This window comes from Canis lupus, chromosome X, assembly GCF_003254725.2.
Source record: "Canis lupus dingo isolate Sandy chromosome X, ASM325472v2, whole genome shotgun sequence".
NCBI lineage: Eukaryota > Metazoa > Chordata > Mammalia > Carnivora > Canidae > Canis > Canis lupus.
The window spans coordinates 52,673,916-52,696,265 of NC_064281.1; the positions used below are offsets into that span (position 1 = coordinate 52,673,916).

Consider the following 22,350-nt stretch of genomic DNA (forward strand, 5'->3'; position numbering starts at 1 on the left):
TCTCTCTCTCTCCTCTGCCTCTCTCTCTCTCTCTCTCTCTCTGTCTCTGTGTGTGTGTGTGTTTCTCGTGAATAAATAAATAAAATCTTAAAAAAAAAAAGAAAAAGTCCCGTGCAGATTGAGTCAAAGGCCTCAGTGGAGGTTTGGTATCTTCCTATTGCTTTTGTGTGAGAGGGGAATGGGACTGGGAGACAATGTTTCTTTATTCTTCTTATGCAGCCTCCCATGAGCTTGGCACTAGACCACAGAGGATGAAGATGTTCAGGTATCCAGAAACCTAGGACACTGCATGGTCTCATAACTGCCTCAAGAGGCACAAGTAGGGACATGCGGGTGGCTCAGTGGTTGAGCGTCTGCCTTTGGCTCTAGGCATGATCCCAGTCCCAGGATCAAGTCCCACATCTGGCTCCCAATGAGGAGCCTGCCTCTCCCTCTATCTAGGTCTCTGCTTCTGTGTCTCTCATGAATAAATAAATAAAATATTGAAAAAATAAAAAGAGGCACAAGTAGCTGAAGACTTACCAATGTTAATCTCATCATCAGTCAGAGTGTCTCCAATGAAATCAAACTGAAAGGACTGAAGTGTCTGAGAAAATTTCTGAACAGCTGAAGAATAATCTGCAAAATAACAGAAACAGAAGAAATGGTCAAGACTGCTGTCCTTTAACTGATTTACCCATCTCTGTTAGGGCTGATAGAAGAAAAGCAATGGGAAGTGCTCCCAGTAGTTAGCAACTTGCATTTAATACAGTTAAACAAAAGACAGACCTTCAGTAGAAGACTTTAGCAACTAAAACCATTAAAGAGGAAGGGGGCAGCTTAGTGAAGTCCTTCTTTTTTAAGTGATGGGACATGTTTTAATCTTAATTCCTGTCCTCTCTGACTCCTTCTACCCAAAGCCTGTAAGACTTAAAACTACTTATTTTTACTCCTAAAAGAGTCTTTTTAAGCATTAATTGAGCACTGATTATGGGCAATGGACTAAATGCTTTCTTACCTCTCACCAAATACCCACAATCATTCTACAATGGGAAAAAAAAAGCAGCTGAATTTTAGAGGTACTCAATGTCCCTGAGCTAGCTGGCACAGTCAAAAGTAGAAGCCAGATGGTCTATCTGTCTCTCCAGGGCCTTTTCCATGGCAACATTGGCACAACCTGGACATTTTACACATTAGCCATATGGCAGCCTGGATTGAGATACTATCTGGCAGGAAAACAAATTTAACTTGTTCACATGATATTCACCAAGGGACCTGAACGAAAGAGGCAATCAATGAAAAGCTTCAGGGTGTTATGGACAGACAAATGCTTTTACTTTTGGTGAATAATTTTGAATTTTTTTTGAATTTTATTATATAAAAATTTAATGAAGGTATAAAACTATATCACAGTTAGCCTTTAGGCAAGTTATCTTTAATAAAGTTTTTAAAATATGACCTTCACCAAGAGGTCCAGCCAAACTCTAGCCTTGCTACCCTGAGTGGTTCTCAGAGCAGAATCATCATCACCTGGGAGCTTTATGGAGATACACATTCCCAGGTCAAACCTCAGACTTACTGAATCAGAAACCGCATTTTTTATATAATCCCTAGGAGATTCCATATGCCCTTTGAAGTTTGAGGAGCACTGCTCTCACTAACTAAAGTAACCCATTAGACTGTCTTCTAGGAAAGGCCAAGGTTTTGGTTATTTTTGGTTCCCTTTTCCTATTTCTTCTTTAACTCCATAGTTTCATCATCCTCCACCTTCACATATATCAGATACATAGGCTTATTAGAGTTTTTTCTCTCAGACTAACAGAAAGGGAGACAATGTAAACAATGGCATCTATTCCTTTTAATGAAAATCTAACATGGCTAAGCACAAACAAAATAAAACATGTTCAGACATTTGGTTGGAGCAGCTTAACCTGCTTAGAATTTTATTGCCATCTTGTCTATATCCCATATCCAGAAGAGTTTATTTTCAGTATTTAGAGCCTTGACCCTTTGAATACATCACTGGCAAGGAGGCAAGGGTAGAGAAGGAGGAGGAGAAGGGGGAGAAGAAGAGGAGCAGATGGCTCAGTTGTTTAAGTATCTGATTCATGATTTCGGCTCAGGTCGTGATCTCATGGGTCTGCACTCAGCATGGAGTCTGCTTGAGATTCTCTCTCTCCCTCTCCCTCTGCTCTTCCCCTAACTCGCTTGCACACACTCTCACTCTCTTAAATAAATAAATAAATAAATAAATAAATAAATAAATAAATAAATAAATAAATCTATCTTTGAAAAAAGAAAAAGAAAGGTTTTACAAAGAGTAGGGACTGCAGACTAGGCTACCATGCCTTCTCTAATTTCCACATTTTGGAGTAACATTTTCTACTTCAAATCTGGTTCACATAAATGTGAGACAAGCATGTACACCCTGATCTCCATATCCCATCAGCAAAGAGAAAACAAAACTGGCTTCATGGCTGGAAAGCAATCACTTTTCTCTGGCCTCCTTGTTCAGCAGCAGATAAGGGCAAGCCCAGAATTCTCACATGTGCCTTCTGGGTCACTTAGAGAAATTAAATAAAAAATATTCATTATATTGCCTTTTCACACATACCTGAATTCCTTCAGTTTTTTCTTGATACAAACAAGGTACATTTATTAATCATTCCTCTTTTAGAATTATCTGAACATTTCAGAAACCACAAATACTAGGATCTTTGATATCTATATTATTTTCTAAGTAAAAGCGTGGGGTAAGAAAGGAGTTGCATTCATTCCCATTTTCACTATTTGTACCAACTTCTCATCTTCAGACAGAATTCCAGCCTGATTGAAAACACTACATTTGCACAGAGTTTGAAAATGTTTATAAAGGACTTTCCATAAGCACTCTCAGTTACTCCTTTTTAATACACAAATGTAAGTATTACTATACTTACCTTATAAACAAACATTAAAAGTGAGACAATGCAGATAAATCACATTCACAAATATAAACAAGCATAAATTAACAGCTCTTCATTGAAAGAAATCTCATATATTTGGCCTCTATACTAAGAAAAGTGCCAGGAATAAATCATGTATTTCAGATGAATGAGTTGGTAACTTTTGAACTCCAAAGATTCAACAGATAACATAGAAATGCTTGCTACATATGGAGCATTTATTTCCTTATTATACAAAAATTTACTCCATCACTCTACACCACGAACAATCATTATTTCATCTTTCCTAATACTTCTGCATCTCTACCAACCAAGCGTCTATCTCATAATTCTTCAAGCTATCTTTGAGGGTACTCTCTACACCACATTCTTATTCATGTGTCTTCTGTAATGTTTTTCCCTCACCTTACTCTTACTCATCCTAGAATGTAGTTAGATAGTGTTTTTAAGGCAACTGAAGCTTTCTGGGAATAAGGTAGAATAAAACAGGATTAATTAGTCAGGTAATTAATGTTGTATAGAAACCAATTTACTTATTATCACTATTATCTTCTATGGGATCATACTCTTACCTAAATTACTTTGGTCTGTACAATGCCTTAGAAATTTATCTATCTGTAATTCACTATTTTTGTTGCTAGGTAGATTCCATTGTATAAATATACTACAATTCCTCATTCACTATTTATGAACATTGTACAGTTTCTAGTTTTTCACTACTGTGAAGAATGTTACTTTAAACATTCATGTATAAGCCTTCCTGGGACTTATATGAGAAATTTCAGTTGATCCACATATATCTTCTAATATTTGATAACTTACTTTAAAATCCTTTTAGATTTATTTATTGCTAGCATAAAATGTTATATTAGTTTCAGCTGTACAACATAGCAATTCAACAACTCTGTACATTATGCTATGATCACTACAAGTATTGCTACCATCTGTCACCACACAATACTATTACAATGCCACTGACTATATTCCCTATGTTGTACCTTTCATCCCCATGATTTATTCATTCCATAGCTACAAGCCTGTACCTCCCACTCTCCTTCACTCATTTGGCCCATTCCCCACTCATCTCCCCTCTGGCAACCACCAGTTTGTTTTCTGTGTTTGTGGGTCTGTTTCTGCTCTTTTGTTTCCACATATAAGTGAAATCATGGTATTTGTCTTTCTCTAACTCACCTATTTCAATTAGCATAATCCTCTCTAGGTCCATCCATGTTGTTACAAATGGCAAGATTTCTCTTTTATGGCTGAGTAATATTTCATTATATATATATATATATATATATGATATTCTTTATCAATTCAGAGACACTTGAGTTGCTTCCATATCTTGCCTACTGTGAATAAGCTACAATAAAAATCTGGTAACTTACTTACTTACTTTATGTATTTATTGTACGTTTGTATTGGGAGTTTGATTTGCCAACATATAGCATAACACCCAGTGTTTATCCCGTCAAGTGCCCCCCTCTGTGCCCATCACCCAGTCACCCCAACCCCCCGCCCACCTCCCCTTCCACTACCCCTTGTTCATTTCCCAGAGTTAGGAGTCTCATGTTCTGTCAGCCTCTCTGATATATTTCCCATTCATTTTCTCTCCTTTCTCCTTTAATCCCTTTTATTGCTTTTTATATTCCCCATATGAATAAAACCATGTAATGTTTGTCCTTCTCTGATTGATTTACTTCACTCAGCATAATACTCTCCAGTTCCACCCACGTCGAAGCAAATGGTGGGTATTCTTCATTTCTAATGGCTGAGTAATATTCCATTGTATACATAGACCACATCTTCTTTTTCCATTCATTTTTCGATGGACACTGAGGCTCCTTCCACAGTTTGACTACTGTGGACATTGCTGCTATAAACATTGGGGGGCAGGTGTCCCCACATTTCACTGCATCTGTATCTTTGGGGAAATCCCCAGTAGTGCAATTGCTGGGTCATAGGGCATATCTATTTTTAACTCTTTGAGGAACCTCCACACAGTTTTCCAGAGTGGCTGCACCAGTGCACATTCCCACCAACAGTGCAAGAGGGTTCCCCTTTCTCCACTTCCTCTCCAACATTTGTTGTTTCCTGTCTTGTTAATTTTCCCCATTTTCATTGGTGTGAGGTGGTATCTCATTGTGGTTTTGATTTTTATTTCCCTGGTGGCAAGTGATGTGGAGCATTTTCTCATGTGCTTGTTGGCCATGTCTATGTCTTCCTCTGTGAAATTTCTGTTCATGTCTTTTGCCCATTTCATGATTGGATTGTTTGTTTCTTTGCTGTTGAGTTTAATAAGTTCTGTATAGATCTTGGACTTTTTTTATTTTAAATTTAACCAATCAAATGGATGTGTGGCATTAGCATGTGGTTTTAATCTGCATTTCCCTGATGGCTAATGGTGCTAATTAGCTTATCATGTACTTATTGGGCATTTATAATCTTTTCTTTCATGAAGATTCTGTTCATATTCTTGCCTATTTTAAACTTGAGCTTTTGTCTTCCTATTGTTGAGCTATTATTGATCTATTAGATTTCTTTAGATATCCTGGACACAAGTTTTTTTTGTCATATACGTATATCATATGACATTATATTATATTATATGATATATATATATATATATACACCATATATAATATATATATATATATATATAATATTCTCTAAATAAACTAAAGGTTTAACAATCTAAGGATTCTCTATTCAAGATAAATTGAATCTTGGGATGCCTGGATGGCTCAGTGTTTGAGTGCCTTGTTTGGCTCAGGGCATGATCCTGGAGTCCCAGGATCAAGTCCCACATTGGGGTCCCTGCATGGAGCCCGCTTCTCTCTCTGTGCCTGTGTCTCTTCCTCTCTTTGTGTCTCTCGTGAGCAAATAAATAAAATCTTAAAAAAAGATAAATCAAATCTTGAGAATACCAATGTACTTGGTTATACATTAAGGAAACCTAATAAAATCACTCTCTCCCCAGCTCAGCTGTAGCACTGAAAACCAACAGCTTCACAACTATGATAGCTATGAAAACCAACAAGTTAGTGGCCACCAGAGAGGGCAGAATGCAGTTGGAGTTTTACAAGCCTGTACTCTTGGAGAATATCACTATTTGTCCATTTTAACAGGTCCTGAAAGCTCCATTCTTAAGGCTAGTCTCTGTTCTAACATTAAGTTCATTCTGTGTTAAACAGTGATGTTATTGGGGCATTTGTAAAAAATAATCATATAAATTTTTAAAATATTGTGGTAGTCCAAGACAATGTAAAAGTTGGAGTTATCAAGAGGTTGACCAAAATATTTGGTGTGATATTGTGATTTATAAAAAATATATATTTGACCATTCAGATGATCAGACTATATTTCTTATATATATTTGGTCTTCATACACAATTCCCAGCTCACAGCTCCCAAAACCCCTGAAATTTCTTAATGATGAGAGCCATAAAATTGTCTTTTGTTAGGTTAATGCCATGACTTTTGAACCACACCTAAAAATGGAGACTGGTTGCCAGGAGAACTAACCATGTAATTAGAGTATTGGAACTTCCATTCTCATCCCCTGACCTCGGGGGAGGAGAGAGAGAGACTGGAGATTGAATCAGCCACCAATGGCCAATGATTTAATCAACCATGCTTATTTAATGAAGCTTCCACAAAAACCCAAAAGGAACTTCCAGGCTAGTGAATATGTAGAGAAGTGGGGAGAATGGTATGCTCAGAGAGGTCATGGAGGCTCCACACTCTTTCCCCATAATATGCCCTATACGTACCTTCTATATGGCTGTTCTTATGTTATATTCCTTTATAACAAATCGGTAATCTAATAAGTAAAATATTTCTTTGAGTTCTGTGAGTCATTCTAGAAAATTAATCAAACCTAAGAAGGAACCTCTGGTTTATAGCCAGTTGGTCAGAAGCACTGAACTTGTGATAGACAAATGAAAGCAGTAGTACAGTCTTGTATAACCAAACCCTTGACCTGCAGAATCTGGTTTCCAGGGAGATAGTGTCATAATTGAGTTGAATAGTAGGACATCCAGCTGGTGTTCAGAGAATTGCTTGTTAGTGTGGGGAATCCACTCCCAAAAATACATTAGAGTTGGGCCCAGGAACCCAAAATGCTTCATAAAACATTAGAGAATGACAATTTGGAGAATGACATGTGCAAAGGACCTATGCAAAGCTACAACCTATTCCTAAGAGTCTAGAAAGACATGTGCATGTGAAGGAATGTGTGCACACCCCAAGCTATGTCTATGTTCATGAAAGATTTGAGAAGGCCCTAATCTCTCACTTCTATCTAACCTTGAGGCCCTGAACAAGCAGGGAGAGAATGGTAGGAAAAGTTGTAAATTGACTGGCTGAATGTTACAGGCATGCCATAACATACACCAACAAAGCCCTTCACCAAAGCGTGAGGAACTTGCTGGCTTGATATTTCATGGAATACTTGTCTAATCAGTAGGCGATCACTAAACTAGCCTACCAAAGACTTCAGTGGCCACACACAACAAGAAATATAGATTATAATACAGAATTAGTTCAAGAAATCAATAAACAAGGAAACAACTACAGACACATAAATCATGGAAAAGAGTGAGGATATCATTCTGAGAATTATCACATTATATATTAAATGTGCACTTTTCAACAAAAATTAGGAGACACACAGAAACAGGAAACATTGGCTTATATTTTAAAAATGTAATCAACAGGGGATCCCTGGGTGGCTCAGTGGTTTAGCGCCTGCCTTTGGCCCAGGGAGCGATCTTGGAGTCCCGGGATCGAGTCCCACGTCCGGCTCCCAGCATGGAGCCTGCTTCTCCCTCCTCCTGTGTCTCTGCCTCTCTCTCTCTCTCTCTCTCTCTCTCTCTCTCTGTCTATCATGAATGAATGAATGAATAAATAAATAAATAAATAAATAAATAAATAAATCTTTTAAAAATGTAATCAACAGTAACTGTCCATGAGGAAGCCCAGACATTGAACTTACTAGATAAAGATTTTAATTAGTTATTCTAAACATGTTCAAAGAATTTAAAAGAACTATGTCTTAAAAAAAGAAAAAAAACAACCTAAAGGAGAGAATGAGAATAATGTATCACCAAATACAGAATATCAAAAAAGAGTTGGAGAATATTTTAAGAAAACAAAATAAAAACTCTGTAGTTAAAACTACAATAATAGACATGAACAATTTACTACACAGGGTCAAGATTAGAATGGGTAGATGGAAGAATCAGTGAAGCTAAAGACAGGCCAACTGAGATTACTAAGTCTAGGGAACAGAAAGAAAAAGAAATGAAGAAAAATGAATAGAACCACAGAAAAATTTGAGGCACCATAAACATAACAACACACACAATAGGAAACCTAGAATAGGAAAGGAAGAGGAAGATAGAATATTTGTCACATTTGATAGAAATAAAATTCATCATCACTCTCAACAAGCTCAATACATACCTAAAAGACTATAAACTCAGACATACACATCTAAAAATATCATAGTCAACTGCTGAAAAATAAAGAAGGGGACAAAATGTTTTAAAAAGGCAAAAGAAAAAGACTCATCATGAACAAGGAATCCTCAATAAGATTAACAGCTGAATTGTTCATCAGGAATTATTCAGGATCAAACAGTGAAGTACCATGTTCATAATGCTGGGGTGGAGGGAACTATCAAGATAATGAGTAAGGGACAGGAAGGCTAGGTAGGGAAAGACACGTAGGGGGCTACATGACTAAGCTCACAGAAATCCCAGATATGAAGAAATGTTATAGACAATATATTAATCAGACAGAAGGGGAGGTAACAAATCCACCATATTTATTCTAAATATAGACAGGATATTTTCATGATACTTAAAAATGTACCACATTTGTCTTATGCATTATTAACAAGAAATTTACCAAGTTCCCTGGTCAGTTTTAGAAAACTGACCATAAAAGCCTTCAGTGGCAACCCATTCAGGATCCCTCTCACTCTAGAGAGCTTTTTTTCTTTCCTTTCTGTTCTCAACATCACTTAATAAACTTTCACTTCACTTCACACTTTTGTGTCTGTGAAATTCATCCCTGGACTGTGAGACAAGAACCCTGTAATCCTGTAATAATAATAATCCACATCTAGAAAAATTAACCTTCAAAAATGAAGATATTCCCAGTTAAACAAAAACTGAATTACTTGCTAGCAAATCTGTCCTACAATAAATACTAAAGGGAGTCTACCAGGCTAAAATCAAAGAAAAACATAACAGGATTTAGGAAGATGGTGCCAGAACAGAAAGACCCTAGGTAGGTCTAGTCCCATGAATACAATGAGATAATTATCAAATCATCCTAAATACCCAATAAATCAATCTGAAAATCAATAGAACAAACTCCACAGCTAATGGAAGAGAAAAGACTACATTGAAAAAGGGTAGAAGTAAGGAGACATCTTTGGGGGAGAAATGGATTAGGAGTGCTTCAGAAGGGAGGGAGCCAGGGTCACAGAGAAGGGCAAGAGACAGAGAAGGATACAGGGGAACACACAAGGAGAACGTTTTCCCAAAGCCATTGATTCTGAAAATAAGAGGGCTGAGTTTCCTGAGCTGCAACCAACAGGGCTTAAAGCCTGGAGTTCTAAATGTCAGCAGGCTGGGCTGGTATGAGCCTTCAAGGAACTGCACTGCTCCTGGAAAGATAGGCAAAAAATTGGGAGGCAGACAGCCTGGAAACAGCAATCTAAAAAAATGCCTAGAACCCACAAGGGGAGATTATTCATTTTACTGTGAGTGCTTTCCTGAGAGACAGTATTCACAGAGATGTTCCTGGGGACAGTTGGCTGGTCACATTTCATTCCCCTCTCCCCTCAGTATAAACACAGATCAACCAGCAGGAAGAAGTACAGGGCCTACACAGACTGCCTACCTTGATTACAATATCCACACCCTTGTGCTCTGGTGAGACTACCCTGCTCAGTCAAGATTGCATCAGTCACAGCACAGCAGGACCCTCCCCCAAAAGTCCAGCATAATCCTCTGCATATATCACATCTCTAAAGCATGAACTATCTAAGGTCAGAAGCCTTGGCAGAGATAGAGCCCAAAACTCACTGTGCTGCTCCTGGTGAGAAGTCAGTCAAAAAACCCTGAGGCAGACAACTTGGAAAAAAAAATCTCAAAATTGCCTAGGGCACAAAGGGGGAAGACTATTCATTTTCTCAGAGAGCTTCCCTAAGAGGCAGCCTTCAAAGAAATACCTCTCCAGTAACAAAAAAGCTGGCTAGAGCCATTTCCCTCCCCGTATCAAGCATAAACACAGAGACACCTACAGGAAACAGTTTAGGGCTGACACAGGCTGCATAACTTGCTTACACTCTCAGACCCCTGCATTCTGGCGGAACTGCCTTTCTCCATCAAGCTTGACTCAGTCGCAGCATGGTGCGTCTTTTCCCCAGAAGACCAGCAGAAACCCCTATCCACACCACCTCTCCCAAACAGAGAATATCAAATGCTTCAGTTCTAAATAAAGTAAGATCCAATCTCTTTACATGAGCAGACCACAGCAAACCTAGTTAAAATTTTCCAAACTCTGGCCAAGGACCAAACTGCCCACTGCAGGCAAGGAAAGGTTTACTGATGACTGGTCTGAAGGATAGACCAGTCCATAGCATTACAACAGAGCATACAGTACACACCAGAAATACACCCTAAAGCACCAGGCCCTGGACACTACACGACTACTTCTTCATAAAGCCATTACTCTCAAGAACAGGAAATAAAACAGACTTTTCTAACACAGAGAAGACAAAGACTTAGAGAAAATGCTAAGATGGACGAATGTATTGCAAATGAAAGAATAACATAAAGCCTTAGGCAGAGATCTAAGTAAAACAGATATAAGTAACATGGCTGATAGAGAATTTAAAGCAATCATCATAAGGATACTAAGAGGGCTTGATAAAAAAATGGAAAACATCAAGGAGAATTTTATCTCAGAGATAAAAGTTAAAAAAGAATCAATCAGAAATTAACAATACGATAATTAACACTGGAAACAAGCTTGATACAATGAACAGAAGGCTGAAAGAACAATTATGAAACACAAGAATAGATTTAAGGAACTCAGTGATACCACCAAATGTAATAACATCCATATTAAGGAGTCCCAGAAGAGGAAAAGAGAGAAAAGGAGGCAGAAAATTTATTTGAGGAAATAATAGGTGAAAACCTCCCTAACTTAGGGAAAAACAGAGACCTTGAGATACACAAAACACATAGACCTCTCACACAACCAACAAAAGCAGGCCAACACCAAGACATATTGTAATTAAATATAATAATAACAAAAAAAGTCATAAAAGCAGCAAGAAAAGGGAAGTACTTAATCTACAAGACAAGATGCATAAGGCTAGTGCAGTTCTTTCTTTTTTTAAGATTTTATTAATTTATTCATGAGAGACATAGAGAAAGAGAGAGGCAGAGACACAGGCAGAGGATGAAACAGGTTCCATGCAGAGAGCCCAATGTGGGACTCGATGCCAAGATTCCAGGATCAAGCCCTAGGCCGAAGGCAGGCACTAAACTGCTGAGCCACCTAGAGATTCTCAAGTGCAGTTCTTTCAACAGAAAATTGGCAAAGCCAGAAGTCAGTGGCATGACAAATTCAGTATGCAGAATGAAAAAAAAAACTGTAGCCAAGAATAGTCTATCCAGTAAGGCTACCATTGAGAATAGAAGAGTTAAAGACTCTCTCAGACAAATAAAAACTAAAGGAGTTCATAGTCACCAAACCAGCCCTGCAAGAAATATTAAAGGGGACTCTGAGTGGAAATGAAAGGTCAGAACTGACAAAGACAAGAAAGGATTATAGAAATCTCCAGAAACAATTATGAAACTAGTAATAAAATAGCACTAAATACAGAACTATCAATAATTACTCTGAATATAAATAGACAAAATATTCCACTCAAAAGACATACTGTCAGAATGGAATAATAAAAAAATAACCAAGACCCTATATGTGCCTTACTCATTTGAGACCTAAAGATGCCTACAGATTAAAAGTAAGGGGATGAAGAAACATTCATCATATTAGCAGACATCAAAAGAAAGCCAGTGTAGCGATATGTACATTGAACAAACTAGACTTTAAAACAAAGACTGGGGGTGCCTGGATGGCTCAGCAGTTGAGCGTCTGCCTTTGGCCCAGGTCATGATCCTGGAATCCCAGGATCAAGTCTGACATCAGGCTCCCTGCATGGAGCTTGCTTCTTCCTCTCCCTATGACTTTGCCTCTCTGTGTGTGTGTGTGTGTCTCTCATGAATAAATAAATAAAATCTTAAAAAAAACAAAGACTGCTGAGTGAAATAAGTCAACCAGAGGACAATCATCATATGGCTTTACTTATATGTGGGATATAAGAAATTGTGAAAGGCACTATAAGGGAAAGGAGGGAAATTGAGTGGGGAAAAATTAGAGAGGAAGACAAACCATGAGAGACTCCTAACTCTTGGAAACAAAGGGTTGTGGAAGGGGAGGAGGCTGGGAGGATGGAGTGGCTGGGTGATGGGCACTAAGGAGGGCACTTGATGGGATGAGCACTGGGTGTTATACTATATGTTGGCAAATTGAATTTAAATAAAAAATTTAAAAATAGATAAAGACTGTAACAAGAGACGAAGAAGGGCACTATATAATCATAAAAGGGAAAATACAACAAGAAAATCTAATAATTTTAAATGTTTATGTACCCAACATGGGAGCACACAAGTATATAAAGCAATTAATAACAAACATAAAGAAGCTCATTCATAATACTACAATAATAGTAGGGGACATTAACATTGCATATACATCAATGGACAGATCATCGAAACAGAAAATCAAAAAGAAAACAATGGTTTTGAATGATGCACTGGACCAGATGCACTTAACAAATATATTCAGAACATACCATCCTACAGTAGCAGAATATACATTCTTTTCAACTGCACATAGGTCATTCTCCAGAACAGATCACATATTAAGTCAGAGAACAATACTCAATACATATAAAAAAGACTGACTCATACCATGCACTTTTTTCTGACCAGAACACTATGAAACTTAAAGTCATTCACAACAGAAAAATTTGGAAATACCACAAACACATGGAAGTTAGACAACATGATACTATACAACAAATGAGTCAACCAGGAAATCAAAGAAGAAATAAACAAAAAATCACGTGGAAACAAATGAAAATAAAAACACAATGATCCAAAACCTTTGATATGCAGCAAAAGTGGTCCTAAGAGGGAAGGATATAACAATACATGCCTACCCACAAGAGACAAGAAAAATTTCAAACAAACAACTTAATCTTATACCTAAAGGAGATAGAAAAAGAAAAACAAATGAAGCATAAAGTTAGCAGAAGTAAAACAGTAATACATATTGGAACACAAATAAACGTGTTCTATATGTGATTCTATAGAGAAACTAAAAACGTAATAGAAAACATCAATGAAATCAGGAGCTGGTTGTTCAAAAAAAAAATAAAATTAATAAACCCCTAGCCAGACTTACCAAAAGGAACCAAATAAATAAAATCACAAATAATATCGTGGAAGTAAAAACAATTATAATAGAATATTATGATAAACTATATGGCAACTAATTGGAAAACCTGGAAAAATGTATAAATTCCTAGAAACACAAAAATTACCAAAACTGAAATAGGAGAAAACAGAAAACTTGAACAGACTGATAACCAGCAAAAAAATTGAATCAGTAATAAAAAATCTCCTGACAAAAATCCTGGGCCAGGTGATTTCACAGGTGATTTCTACCAAACATTTAAAGAAGATATAAGACCTACTTTTCTAAAATGATTCAAAAAAATAGAAAAGGAAGTAAAACTTCCAAATTCATTCTACAAAGCAAGAATGTTCCTAATATCAAAACCACACAACGATTCCACCAAAAAAAGAGAACTACAAGGCAATATCCCTGAAACTAGATGCAAAAATTCTCTATCAAATACTAGTGAAGAGCATCAAACAATACATTAAAAGAATCATTTAACACAATCAAGTAGGCTTTATCTTGGGTTCCAAGTGTGGTTCAATAATTATTTATCAAGCATTGTGATACATGACACAAATAAAAGAATACCCGAGAACCATATGATCATTTCACTAGAAGCAGAAAAAGCATTTGACAGAGTACATCCATTCTTTATAAAAACTCTCAACAAGAGAACAAACTGCAACATAATAAAAGCCATATACAAAAAACTACATGTAATATCATCCTCAGTGTGGAAAAACAGAGCTTTTCTTCTACAGTCAGGAAAGAGACAAGGATGTCCACTATCACCACTGTCATTTAGATAGTACTGGAAGTCCTAAACACAGCAAGCATACAATAAAAAGAAAGGAATGCAATCAGAATCAACAAGGTAGAAGGAAAATATTCATTATTTGCACACGACATGACACTACATAGAAAACCCCAAAGCCTCCACCAAAAACTTGCTAGAATTAATACAGGAATTTGGTGATGTTACAGGATACAAAATCAACATACAGAAATTTGTTACATTTCTATACACAAATAATAAAGCAGCAAAAAGAGAAATTAAGGAATAAATCTCATTTACAACTATGCCAGAAGCCTTACGATACATAGGAATAGACCCAAAGAGGTGAAAAAAAAATGTCCTCTGAAAACTGTAAAACACTGATGAGAATTTTGGAGGAAAGATGGTGGGAGAGTAGGGGACCTCATTTGCTCAGGTCCCTTGAATTTAGTTAGACAGATCTCAAATCATTCTGAACACCTATGAATTTGACCTGAGATGTAAGAAAAGAATGGCTGGAATTCTAAAAATAAAAAAGGGACCACTATTTGCAAGGTAGGAGATGTAGAGAAATGAATCTGAGATGATATTTCAGAAGATAATTGTGTGGGGGGAAGGAGCTATGGAAACACAGCTACCAGATAGGGAAATAACCTCGTGCAAAAGTGGAACCTCTAAATATCTATTCCAATGAGGGACATTGCCTGAAAGGTGCTCAGGTGATGAAGTAAAGCTGAATCCTAGGTGGAACAATGTGGTCTCAGGATCCCTGGGGTCACAGAAAGAATAGGGGTGCCTGAGCAGGCAGAGTTCCCAAGCGGTGGAGTAGAGAATCCAGTTATCTTCACTGAGCCCAGGAGGGGCCTCTCAGCTCAGTTCTCCATGAACTGCAAACCAAGGCATGATCCCGAGACAGTTCTCTGTGCAGGCTGGCAAAGAATAGAAATGTGGCAAACCTCCAGGGGTGGTACAGGTGCATGTATTACCCAGATACACGCTCTCCCTGCAAGGGACCTGCAAAAAGCAGAAGTACAGCAACCCGTCGCCTTCCCATGGGAGGAAGAGTGTGGACATCCACCAAAGGAGAATGCAGAGTTTGGCACACACAGAAGTGAAGACTGCTTATTCCTGAGGGTTTGCTGAAGAAAAGGGCCATGAACTTTCAGTTCCTGGGCTGGAGATCAGTGGGACTATTTTTATTTTTATCCTCAAAATAGGGCCTGAAAGTCTCCAGGGAACAAAAGACACACAAAGCAACCAGAACAGTTTACATTGTGCATAGCCCCCAAGCAAGGGGCACTGCAATCCTGCCTAGGCAAAGACATGTGAAAATAAGCACAACAGGTCCCTCTCCCAGAAGATCAGCTGGAAAAACAGGTAAACACAATTTATGGGACACGCAAGATTACAAAACATCAGCACTGGGGGAAAAGTGTGGATAGAATTTGAGATTTTTTCCCCATGATTAATTTATCGTTCAGTTTAAAATTTTCCATTTCTTTTTTCTTTTTTTCTTTTCAACTATATTCTTTTTTTTCTCAAAACTTTGTAAGTCTTTTTTAACTTTATTTTTTCACAGTTCTATTTTATAGAAATAATCTTCATTTTTTTACTTCCTTTCACTGTATTCAATCTTATTTTTCTATATACATAAGTTTTGCTTTCTTTACAATTTTGGGATTTAATATTGTCTAACAAACAAACCAAAATACAACCAGAATCAAGTGGATCAGCATGTTTTATACATCTGTGAGGTCATATACTCTCTTCCATTCCCCCATTTTATTTTTAATTTTTCTTTTTTTACTTTCTGACCTCTTAAGATTTATCTAGTGTGTATTTCACTTGGGTAGTGGTAGATATTTTTTATTTTGTTGTCTTGTTTATCCATTCTTCTCTGGGCAAAATGACTAGAAGGAGGAAATCACAACAAAATAAAGAACCAGAGGTAATACTCATTGTCACAGATCCAATTGATATGTATAAGTAAAGGTCAGAGTTAGAATTCAGGATAATGATTATAAAGTTACTAGCTAGGCATGAAGAAAGCATAAAAGACACTGGAGAATCTCTTACTGTAGAAATAAAATCTAATTAGGCTGTAATTAAAAATCCTTTAACTATGATCCATTTTAAACTGGATGCTCTAACAGCTAGGGTAAATGAGGCAAAAGAGCATCAGTGACATAGAAGACAAGTTGATTGGGGAAGGATTTGAGAAATCAGTAATGCCATGAAAGGAAACAATATTAGAATTATTGGGATCCCAGAAGGAAAAGAAAAAGAGAAAGAGAAGAGAGAGAGCAAGAGAGAGCACCCACAAGTGAGCTAGAAGGTGTATTTGAGCAAAACATAGCTGAGAACTTCACTAAACAGGGGAAAGAAACAGGCATTCAAGTCCAAGAGGTAGAGAGGAACCCTTTATAAATCAATAAAAATATATGAAAACCCCAATATATAATAGTGAAGCTTGCAAATTTCAGAGATAAAGAGAAAATTCTGAAAGCAGCTAGAGGCAAAAGCATCTTAACCTACAAGGGTAAAAAGATGAAGCTGGCAGCAAACCTCTCCACAGAGACGTGGAATGCCAAAAAGGGCTGGCATGATATATTCAGGGTACTAAATGAGAAAAACATGCAGCCAAGAATACTTTATTCCAGCAAGGCTATCATTCAGAATGGAAGGAAAGATAAAGAGCTTCCAGGACAAAATGAAACTAAAAGAATTTGTGTTCAGTAAACCAGCCATCACAAGAAATATTAAAGGTGATCCTGTAAGCAAAGAGAGAGCCCAAAAGTTACATAGATCAGAAAGAAACAGAGACAATCTATAGAAACAGGGACTTTACAGGTAATACAATGGCACAAAATTTGTATCTTCAAAAGTGACTCTGAATGTAAATAAGTGAAATGCTCCAAACAAACAAACAAAAAAAAACCCCACAGTGTCAGATAGGATAAAAAGGCAAGACTCATCCATGTGCTGTCTACAAGAGATTCATTTTAGACCTAAGACACCTCCAGATGAAAAGTGAGTGGGTGGAGAATTTGAAATTTTGAGTAATTTGTCATGCTAATGGACCTCAAAAGAAAGCAGGGGTGTCAATTCTCTTATCAGACAAATTATATTCTAAACTAAAGAATATCATACTTAATGGGTCGACCCAACAAGAAAATCTAACAATTATGAATATTTACATTCCTAACATGAGACCAGCCAATTATATAAACCAACTAATAACCAAATTAAAGACATACATTGATAATAATACAATAGTAGTAATGAACATCTTCACCCCACTCACAGCAATGGACAGATCATCTAAGCAGAAAATCAACAAGGAAACAAGGGCTTTGAATAACACATGGGACCAGATGGACTTCACAGATATGTACACATCATTCCATCCTAAAGCAGCAAAATACAGATTCTTCTTAAATGCACATGGAACATTCCCCAGGATAGATCACATACTGGGTCACAGATCAGTTCTCAACTGATACCTGCATAGTTTCAGATAATTTCCTGCTTATTTTCAGACCATAAAGCTTTGAAACTTGAACCCAATCACAAGAGGACACTTGGAAGAAACTCAAACACATGGAAGTTAAAGAGCATCCTAATAAAGCATGAATGAGTCAACCAGGAAATTAAAAACAAATTAAATAATTTCATGGAAACAAATGAAAGAAACAACTGTTCAAAACCATTAGGATATATAGCAAAGGTGGTCCTCAAAAAGAAGTACATAGCAATACAAGCCTTTCTCAAAACATTAGAAAAGTCTCAAACACACAACCTAACTACACCTAAAGGAGATGGAGAAATAATAGCAAATAAAGCCTAAACCAAGGAGAAGAGAAATAATAAAGAATCGAGCAGAAATCAATGAAATAGAAACCAGAAGAACAGTAGAAGAGAACAATGAAACTGAATGCTTTTTATTTGAAAGACTAATAAGATGATAAACCCCTAAACAGACTTATGAAAAAGCAAAGTAAAAGGACCCAAAATAATAAAATGATGAATGAAAGAGAAAAGATCATGATCAGCACCAAGGAAATACAATTTTAAGAACATATTATGAGCAACTATATTCCAACAAATTAAGCAATCTGGAAGGATTCAATGTATTCCTGGAAATTTATAAGCTACCAAAACTGTAAAAGGAAAAATAGAAAACCAGAAAGCATCCATAACCAGCAGGGAAATTGAAGCAGCAATCAACAATCTCCCAACAAACAAGAGTCCAGTGCCAGATGGGAGCCCAGGGGAATTCTACAAAACATTTAAAGAAGAAATAATACCTGATATTCTATTCTTTACAAAAATAGAACAGAAGAAAAATTTTCAAACTCACTCTATGAGGCCAGAAGTACCTTAATCACAAAATCAGACAAAGATTCCATCAAAATGAATTACAGATCAATATCCCTGATAAACATGGATGTCAAAATTCTCACCAATAATACTACCCAATATGATCCAAAAGTATATCAAAGGATTATTCACCACGATCAACTGGAATTTATTTCTAGGCTGCAAAGTTGGTTCAATATTCACAAATCAATCAATGTGATACATCACATTAATAAAAGAAAGGATAAGAACGCTATGATCCTCTCAACTAATTCAGAAAACATTTGACAAAATGCAGCATCCTTTCCTGATTACAACTCTCCGCAGTGTAGGGATAGAGGGAATATACCTCAATATCATAAAAGCCATCTATGAAAATCCCACAGCAAATATCATTCTCAATGGGGAAAATCTGAAGGCATTTCCCCTAAGATTTGGAATGTGACAGGGATACCCACTCTCACCATTGTTGTTCAACATAGTACTAGCTTCAACAATCAGAAAACAATCAAAAAATTAAAAGAATTCAAATTGGCAAAGAAGAGGTCAACCTCTCTCTATTCACAGATGACTTAATACTTTATGTGGAAAACCCAAAATACTCCACCCCAAGATTGCTAGAACTCATCCAGCAAATCAGCAACATGGGAAGATATAAAAATTAATGTACAGATAACAGTTGCATTTCTATATACTAACAATCAGACTGATGAAAGACAAATTAAGGAATCAATCCCATTTAAAATTGCAACAAAACCTGTAAGAAAGCTAGGAATAAGCCTAACCAAAGTGGTAAAGAATCAGTACTCTAAAAACTATACAAACCTTATGAAAGAAATTGAGGAAGACTCAAGGAAATGAAAAAATATTCTATGCTCATCGATTAGAAGAATAAATATTGTTAAAATGTCTATGCTACCCTGACCAATCTGCACATTCAATGCAATCTCTATCAAAATACCATTGTCATTTTTCACAGAGCTGGAACAAATAAACCTAAAATTTCTATGGAACCAGAAAACACCATGAATAGCCAGAGGAATGATGAAAAAGACATAGCTGGTGGCATCCCAATGCCAGACTTCAAGCTATATTAAAAATTTGTGATAATCAAGACAGTATGGTACAGGCACAAAAACAAACATACATGAATCAATGAAATGGAATAGAGAACCCCGAAATGGACTCTCAACTCTATGGTCAACTAATCTTTACAAAGCAGAAAAGAATACCAGTGGAAAAAAGTCCCTTCAATAAATGCTGCTGGGATTCTACAACCATATGTAGAAGAATGAAACTGGACCATTTAAGAAAATGCCATATGCAAAGATAAACTCAAAATGGATTCAAGACCTAAATGTGAGAAAGTAATCCATCCAAATCCTAGAGGAGAATACTGACAGCCACATCTTTCACCTCAGCCATGGCAACTTCTTGCTAGACAGGTATCTAAAAGCAAGAGAAACAAAAGCAAAAATGGACTATTGGGACTTCAAGATAAAAAGCTTACATGAAGCAAAGGAAACAGTCAACAAAACTAAAAGGCAACTCATCCAGCAAATCAGCAACATGGGAAGATATAAAATGGGAGAAGATGGGAGAAGATATGTGCAAATGACATATCAGATGAAATGCTAGTATCCAAGATCTATAAATAATCTAACTCAACATCCAAAAAGAAAATAATCCATTCAAGAAATGGACTTAACCCAGGGCATGATCCTGGAGTCCTGGGATAGAGTCCTGTGTGAAGCCTGCTTCTCCCTCTGCCTGTGTCTCTGCCTCTCATTCTCTCTCTGTGTCTCTCATGAATAAATAAATAAAATCTTAAAAAAAATAAATGGGCTTCAGACATGAACAGACATTTCTCTAAAAAAGACATACACATGGTCAACAGACACATGAAAAAAAGCTCCACATGACATGGCATCAGAGAAATACAAATCAATGCCACAATGAGATACCACCTTACACCAGTCAGAATGGATAAAATTAACAAGACAGGAAAAAACAAATGTTGGCAAGCATGTGGGGAAAGGGGAACCCTCCTACATGGTTGGTGGTAATTCAAGCTGGTACGGCCACTCTGGAAAATAGTACGGAGGTTACTCAGAAAGTTAAAAATAGAGGTACCCTATGATCCAGCAATTGCACTATTCGGTATTTACTCAACAATACAAATGTAGTGATCCAAAGGGGCACCTGCACCCCAATGTTCATAAAAGCAATGTACACAATAGCCAAACTGTGGAAAGAGGTGAGACATCAACAGATTAATGGATAAAAAAGATGTGAAATATATATACAGGGATCCCTGGGTAGCGCAGCAGTTTGGCGCCTGCCTTTGGCCCAGGGCGCAATCCTGGAGACCCGGGATCGAATCCCACATCAGGCTCCCGGTGCATGGAGCCTGCTTCTCCCTCTGCCTATGTCTCTGCCTCTCTCTCTCTCTCTCTCTCTCTGTGACTATCATAAATAAATTAAAAAAATTAAAAAATATATATACAGATATATATTCATATATATTCATATATACATGAATATTACTCAGCCATCAGAAAATAAAAATACTTACCATTTATATCTATGTGGATGAAACTTGAGGGTATTATGCTATGTGAAATAAGTGAATCAGAGAAAGACAATTATCATATGGTTTCACTCATATGTGGAATATAAGAAAGAGCACAGAAGATCATAAGGAAAGGGAGGGAAAATTGAATGCTAAGTCATCAGAGAGGGAGACATACCCTAAGAGACCCTTAACTACAGAAAACAAACTGAGGGTTGCTGGAGGGGAGTCGACTGGGGGGGATGAGTAATTGGGTGATAGGCATTAAGTAGGGCACTTGATGTGATGACTACTGAGTGTTATATGTAACTGATAAATTACTGAACACCAAATCTGCAGTTAATGATGTATTATATGTTGGCTAATTGAATTTAAATAAAAAAAAACTCTGATGAAAGAAATTGAAGATTACACAATGAAATGGAAGAATATTTCATGCTTATCAATTGGAAATTCAAAAATTATTAAACTGTCTATATTGCCCAAAGCAATCTACACATATATTTCAATCCCTATCAAGCATATTTCAAAGCTAAAATAATAAATCTTAAAATTTGATTGGAATCAGAAAGCACCCCAAATGGCCATAACAACTTGAAATAGAAACACAAAGCTGGAGGCATCATAATTCCAGACTTCAAATTATATTACAAAGCTATAGAGATCAAGACACTATGATACTGGCACAATAATAAACACAGATCAATGAAACAAATGAGAAAACCCAGAAATTAAATTAATTTAATTAATTAATTAATTAAAATTAATTTGTTCCTAATTGTAGGAACAAATATGCAATATGAAAAAAGACTGCCTCTTCAACAATTGGTATTGAGAAAACTGGACAACATACAAAAATATAACTGGACCACTTTCGTACACCAGATACAAAAATAATTCAAAATGGTTGAAAGCTCTAAATGTGAGACAGGAAAACCATCAAAACCACAGAGGATAATGCAGGCAGTAACTTCTTTGACATGGGCCCTAGAAAGAGCTTTCTAGATATGTCTCTTGAGGCAAGGAAAACAAAAGATAAACTATTGGGACTTCATCAAAATAAAAAGTTTCTGCACAGCAAAGGAAATAACAAAACTAAAACGTAACCTATAGAATGGGAGAAGATATCTACAAACAACATATCTAAGAAAGGATATGTATCC

The 22,350-nt window shown here is 36.7% G+C and overlaps 1 protein-coding gene across 5 annotated transcripts in view; it reads right to left on the reverse strand.

Moving 5' to 3' along the window:
- OPHN1 (oligophrenin 1) overlaps positions 1–22,350 on the reverse strand; it is a 519,936-nt gene that overhangs the window by 312,125 nt on the left and 185,461 nt on the right. For 4 of the 5 annotated variants that reach the window (XM_025466070.3, XM_035711487.2, XM_035711488.2 and 1 more), the window contains exon 3: positions 523–618. In XM_025466070.3, the coding sequence (XP_025321855.1) occupies positions 523–618 (96 nt within the window). Of the gene's footprint in view, positions 1–522; positions 619–6,697; positions 6,849–22,350 lie in introns of those variants that run through there. The other variant, XM_035711490.2, reaches the window with a different exon arrangement.